Raw genomic sequence first — 7,189 nt, forward strand, 5'->3', positions numbered from 1 at the left:
GGTGCAATCTTGGAGTTGGTATATTTAGCTAGGGGGGTTGTGGGGGTGCAGTCTCCAAACTGGGGTGGGAGTGGGGGTATAGCCCCCACCTTGTCAGGTTTTACATTTTATTTATTTATTTTTTTTTTTGCAGTCACTCAGACAACCACTTGTTTGCCCTACTTAAAACTTGCTGTTCGATAAAGAGCAGCTTCTCTAAATAGGTGTTGCGGGAATAGCCATTCGACAAAGTGATATAGACCTGTGTTTGAGGCAGGTGGTAGGATGCACACCGTGGGGCAAAGAAATAGAAATAGCTCCAATTATGATGTTTGATCACATGTGCAGGAAAGCAGAAAATGATTTGGTGAAGAAGAGCTGGGAGAGACAGGAAGAAGGCAAGAGGAAATTAAGCTATCCAGGCAATAGAGGGATGGATGGATTGTACGGGAATAGGCCTGCATCTGCCAGGCATGATTGTCAAAGAAGGTAGGAGTGGAACTGTGTCAAGAGAGATGGCAGCAATTGATGCAACACTTTGACCCCGAGTAGAAAAAGGGGAAAAGAGGGTTTGATGATGATTAATAATATGTTTTGTATTTAATTTGCCATTGTAGTTACTTTCATAGTAACACTTTTCAGCCCAGGTTTCCACTGAAAATAAAACTTACAGGTGGAAATTTCTGGTCAATAGCTGTAATAAATAAATACATACATAAATTAATGAAATATTGAGTATACAGCTCTATTGAAAGCAACTGCTATTTTAATTGAGAGGACAGGGTTTTCTTAAAAGTAGCCAGTCTAATGTGTATAAAACAGTGATTTCAGACATTTATTTACCCGCTTTGCTGATCTTTCATCATTTATGCTCGTTAATGAGAATACGATATGTTGTCCATCTCCTACTCCGTTCTCTGTCCTGCTGCCTTTACTCTCTACTTCCATTCTGTGTGATATTCTGAGAGCCCTCCCCAACCCAGCTGAGACTTTTTAGGTGCATTAATCTATTTGTTCCCCATGTGAGTAATTATCTTTAGACACTTTTAGTTTGCTAGTAAGCTAACTTAAAACAGTTGAGTTCATTTGGCTACACCAAGGTGCTTCACGTATTAGAGAAGTAAATGTTTCTGTGTTCCTTTTGTATTATCCCAGACATACCGAAGTCAGTAAGACACACTGAATATTTGGTATACTACCTGTGACCCAGTTGTTATATATCTGTGGCAGCAATGGCTAAAGTCCCTCTTGGTCACCTAAATGACAGTTTTGTACCATGACACTCTCTACCCCTTTTGAAAAGGAAATGCTGTGTTGTTTGCTTAGCCTTGGACTCTCTCATCTGTCACGCTGTCTCAGAATGTGTCTTCAAGCATTTCAAAACTCGTATACCAGTATTACTAACAGCAAGCAGTAGACAGAACACTCTTTTAAGAAACGGAAAATCCAGACCATATTTTCTGTTGTCACAGACATTTCATTATGGAAGAAATAGAAGCCATGCTAGAATCCAAAGCTAAAATTTCTTCTTTTCTTTTTTCAGCCACAGCAGGATAGAAGTCCACAAAATCCTCGCAAAAAGTGTGCCTTATTACAGCAATGGGAGTCAGGAATATTTGTCAACCACCATGAAGATGAATAGAAGGGCATGGCTGGTGATGGAGATGTCTGTGCCAATGAAACAGGAGACGTTCAGCTCATGTTCTGCTCACCCCAGTCTGAATGCTTCAAAACAAAGACAGACCTACAGTGTTATTCTCTATGGCTGATGGTCAACAGACATATCCTATCTCCTCTAGAATTTGGCAGAAGCCATGAAAATCCTGCTGAATCTTTATAGTTTTCATCAAACATAGAGAGAGAGACTTTTCTAGTTCCACAAACTTTTAAAAATGTTTGACTTAGTATAAAAATGGTACAACCTAACATTTCTTTGATCGAGTTTTGTCAGATTATTATTATACTCCAAGTGAACAGTTCTCTGAAAAGAATTTAGGGGACAGCACAGATACACAAATAAATCAAATTCCTCAGTTGAGATCTCAAAAATGTTAGCTGTTAGAACCACTTTTATGTCATACAAAGCGTTTGAGAGCACACAGTAAAGCCATGGTGTTGAGAAATCAAGATTATTTCAAATATTGTTCATATATTATCTGGGATGTATTACTTGTTCCTCTGTAATGACTTCAATGGTTGAATCGTTGGTGGAAAAGTGAGTCATAGGCCAAACTAATGATGTAATTTATCCCTGCATTTTCTTACAGCTATGGCAACTATTAACTGTAAATCCTGTCTGATTGCACTTATGATGACATATTACTTAAGAACAGAAAACTCTTTGCCATCTTATAGTCAAACAACTATTACCAGACCTTTGTGCCCTGTTTTTTTTGTGTTTCCATAACTCATGTGGATACACAACACATGGAATTTATCTACAGGACAAGGACATGTACATATACTGACTGTATAAAATTTCAGTAATTGTGTGAGAAAAAAAACAGTAGCAGAGCCCAGATTAGTTACAGAATAGAAGATATCAACATCATCTTACAAAAATCATGGCAAATTTAGTTAAAACAAATGTGTACATGACTAAAGGGATAGACATAGTATGTGTAATGGTACATGTGGCATGGATAATAGTACACATGGCATGGGCAATGGCATAGGTGGTATGAATAATGATACACATGGAGGGTTGATGAAAACTTACTACTGTAAAGTGGTGCACATGGTAGTTAATGGTAGTAAGTGTATGGATAAAGGTACACATAGTGAGGTTATTAAGCACATACTACACTAAAGGGTACACATGGTGTGTGTGATACAGGTGGTTGGATAGATACTGTAAGAATGAAGGTATATATGCTGTAGTCATATGGTTTACATGACAGAGTAGATACTATGTGCAGAGGTGATGTAATGGTGTACACTGTAGTGCATGTAACTGTCAAGTGACAAGGTGTAATGGTGTACACTGCAGTGCATGTAACTGTCACATGCCAGGATGTAATGGTGTACACTGTAATGCATGTAACTGTCACATGACAAGCTGTTGCTGCAGCTCCCTCTGTCCTTAGATCCCAGACCATCTTACAAGCTTCTGCAGTGAGCTGTGGCTTGTGTTACTGTCACATAGAAAGTTCCGGATCCTACTCCATGTTAAGAGGTACTGAAGTGCATCCTTATCTATGTCACTGCTGTGGGGAAGGTCCTGGAAACCAGTCCATGTTAGGGGGTGCTCTAGTTGGGTGTGATATGTTATTATTACATGATAGATTTCAGATCCCAGGGATTGTTGGGGAGACTGTGGCAAGGCCTTTACATATCTCACTGATGAATGGAGAGATCTGGAGCTGACTCGTGCTATCTGCCCATTTCTTTACCCTTAGGAGACTAGTTAGCTATCATACTCCTTTTATCTTTCACTGAACCTAACAACCATCTTATGTCTGTCTCGTGCATTTTTTTATTTTGCTCACAAGCTTTTGCCATTCCAAACATCAGTGAGGTGGCTAGATGCTTGGATGTCCCTTTAGTAAGTAGGGAGACACCATAACATATTTAGAAAGGGGGGTGGCATCGGCAAACTCATGCTAATGTAGATCTGTAAACAGCAGCAAGCACTCCAGTAAACAATATAAAAGGAATGTTTTTTTTTCCCTACAAAAGTAAAACAAAGCTAGTTCCATGGTGTTCCTTTTTAACTAGCAAATATATTTTCATTATGTGAATTATGTTCCTTGCAGTTCACTTACTTATGTAGCTGCTGTGGTGGGTTGTTATAGTTATTTGTATTTGTATTTGTTTCTGAATTCAACACTACAGAAAGACAGATAGATGCTAATAAGTGGCATTTACTTTGGAAGCTAAGGGTATATATTTTAGCTTTTACCATGAACATTGGAGCCAAGAAAAAATGTTAAGTACCTAAAATAACTTTTATGCACATGCCAAAGTCAAACACAACATACCATCTAAAAGTTCGTATTTTGTCCAGAATAATAACTGAATACTCCTATGTGTTATCTGCAGCCTGGGGCGTTACGATCTGAGGCATCAAGCACACATCTTTGTATAGCAGACTGCTGCTAGTGTTTCACATGTTCGAATGTGAGGCTTCACCTGTATTTATTACAATGGGATGGTGATGAAAGGCATACAATGCGATCTGGGAACCTGAAGAGATGCGGAGTGTCCTTATCTATGAGCAGTTCGCCATAATTTAGTGAGAAATAACGTGCTATTTGTGGGTACGTTATAACACATTATCAGACGGATCTTGTTTTCTGTAATCATTTATGAGTTCCCCAGGAAAAATGCACTGAGGGGTTGACAGGCTGGATTTTATCTTCATAGAGTTACAAAGGATTGATTCTTTTTATGTAGGTAAAAAATAAGGAAAGTAGACTGAATGCTGGCACTTTCAAAAATTGTCCCAGTGGAGATGCCTTCCTTTTTACTTGATAGAAATATTTATTCTACTCCTTCAGATATTTTAGCAAGCCATTCCGTTTACAGAAAAAGGAAACAAGGAAAGTGACGGTAAACAAGCAGGAATCAAACCAGTTTGATATGCTTCACAGTCTTCGTAGACAGGAGACGTTGCAGATGTAATCTTACTGGTATCCATTTGCTCCAACAGAGACTGCTCAGTGTCTCTCCCACACAACCCTTATTCCCTCACATTGTCGCTGAGTCTACTATGATGTATGGGAAGCTGTTGTCCGCATGCACAACCCTCTCAATAGAAGAATATATTTTACCTTTCTCTTGAATCATTCTACCATCATTTTCAGATTTTTGTCCTCTTATTCAATTTCTTTTCTGAAAAATGCTGCCATCATAATCCTTACTGACTCCTTTAAGATGCATGAAAGGAAACCTTGTTTAAGAAGGACCTCATTTATAGTAAAAGTAGCTGTGTTGTACTACACTCAGTACAAAAATGTACAATTCTTGTAAGATAAACTGGTGATGCAAGTTCGTTTGTGGGCATTATCTGGATGCTCTGCTATCTTGTCTTATCCTGTCCACCTTCAGATGTTAAAGCCGTCAGCGGTAAAGCAGGATATTCAACAAGTGTGCAGGGTAAAGCCATTCTTTTAAACCTCAGGACCATTGTTTGTCTGCTATATCTAGTTGGCACTTCCACAGTGGACAAGTTTCAGTTTTTAAGAAATAAATATTCCCTTGTGATACTCATCTGTCCTTGTTATGGCCCCTGCCTGATGCCAGACTGCATTTCCAGATTGGGGTCAGGCCAGCTTCCCCAATACACAGACAAACAAAGAAACATTTGCTTTCCTGTTGTACAAGGCAAACATGTAATGCAACCTACATATATGAAGTAAGATACATACTGTGCAATATAGAACATGAAAATAAATGTTATTATTTTAGGAAGTAAGCTTCAACATATGTTTAAAAAAATAGAGGCCAAATGTGACCTGCAGGCTATTTGACTAATGAAGGAATTTAACCACAGCAGTATAGAGACCTGCCCGTTATTAATCTGTGCTTCAGTTATGGGTTGGCCTTTACATTTCACCTAGCAGGCAACCTTATACTCACAGAAAGAATAGCACATTTGTTCAGATGCCATCATGATGGACAGCACTATCACAGACTGTACCTGGAATGCCTTTGGTGATCTAATTTTTGAGTGTGCCACCCCTCTGAACAATTACTGGCTTTTTCTTATTTTTATGGTTGCATCTCTTTTAGCCAATGGTTTGAAATAAAATTATCTTTGGATGATCTATAACCAGTGGTTGGAAACAGTTATCTTTGGAACAGAGAGTGATGACCAATAGCCAATGGTTTGAAACAAAGTTATCTTTGGAAGAGAGAGTGGTAACCTAATGAAATATAGTGAACTACTCCATTGTAGTCTTGCATTCTGTATGTGAGATGGTGTCTGGAATATTACCAAAGGGGAATACATGTATATCACACCCTACATAACCAGTCATAATACAAAAAAATACTTGAATCAATAATGACTCTAAGGATATAAGGAAATACATTTTGTAAAACAATCATTTGCAAATATCCTGCACTCTCCAGTGAAGAAATGTTCTGTTCTAAAATTATATATATTTGTGAATATAGTTCCATTGTGTGTGTTTGTGTATCTGTGTGTGTAAGGGCAGAGCGACAGAATGCATCCGCCTATGTACCTGTGTCCTGGCTCTTTTGCTCCAAGCAGTCCTTGCTTGCCTGCATAGTAGAATTGGGTTCAAGTTCCATACTTGCTGTGTATTCTCATTAAGTTTTGTTGACACCTAACAGTGTTGGAGCACAGAATTTTTTGTTTCCTCTTTAAACAAACACAGTTAAATGGATGCTTTGTCATACCTAAACTATTTAGTGGAACAACAATGTATACAAGAGCTTAAACACTACACTTGAACATACCCATGTTTATCTAGATGGTTTAAAGATTTCTGAAGCAGGCACTTTATTATTAAGGCTGTCAGGAAAGTGAAATCTGGTCAGTCAATTTAGATTTAAAAGGTGTCCTTTATGGCATCCCTTTGTAAGTATTGTTTTGCAATTTTTTTTGCACTTTAATTACAAATGTATGAAGAATACTGCCAGTAAACAATGATTCCCTTCAGTATGTATTCAGATTCGACAATAAGACTGATTTATGAATGTACTACCCTTTGGAACTGTTTCTAGTGAGACCCTGTTGCCTGGTTGTACCTCTATTAACTTAAAAGCTAAAGTGCCTAAACTTCTTGTGACTGTGTTATCTAACATCTGATGGTTTATTTCCAAAACAAAGCACTGAGGTATTTTGACTGAATTTGCACAAATGTGCAAGATGATATCTTATACATTGTTCAGTTTGACTCCAGAGAATTTATTTTGCTGAAAAAGCAGTGAATGACAGGACACCCATTGTAAGCTTTGTGGTTTTAATAAATGTATCTGACAATAGAAGTAATACTTTCCTTGTCCAGTGTGTTTTCTTTCTAAGTCATTATACATCAAAGAATGAAGAAGAATTCAAGAGGAAATGTGCGCCACTGAAGTCCCAGCACAGTACCACTACTGAGGGCTATGACTGAAGTAGGGTACGGAAGGATGCATCACTGTCATTCAGTTTATTTGGTATTACCAGGTTATAAAACAGAGTTTCTTGCACCCCAGACTGGACTGTGTCCATGATGACTGATGTATTGTAAAACTAACA

The 7,189-nt window shown here is 38.1% G+C and overlaps 1 protein-coding gene across 1 annotated transcript in view; it reads left to right on the forward strand.

The window, feature by feature from the left end:
* Positions 1–6,942, forward strand: part of LOC122790066 — a 606,586-nt gene extending 599,644 nt beyond the window's left edge. Inside the window, exon 4 of the mRNA XM_044057631.1 lies at positions 1,523–6,942. Within this exon, the coding sequence (XP_043913566.1) occupies positions 1,523–1,621 (99 nt within the window). The 3' untranslated portion in view covers positions 1,622–6,942. The remainder of the gene's footprint in view (positions 1–1,522) is intronic.
* Positions 6,943–7,189: the final 247 nt, after the last annotated feature.

Source organism: Protopterus annectens, chromosome 15.part0 (genome assembly GCF_019279795.1).
Source record: "Protopterus annectens isolate FY-2018-M chromosome 15.part0, PAN1.0, whole genome shotgun sequence".
NCBI classification, from domain to species: domain Eukaryota; kingdom Metazoa; phylum Chordata; order Ceratodontiformes; family Protopteridae; genus Protopterus; species Protopterus annectens.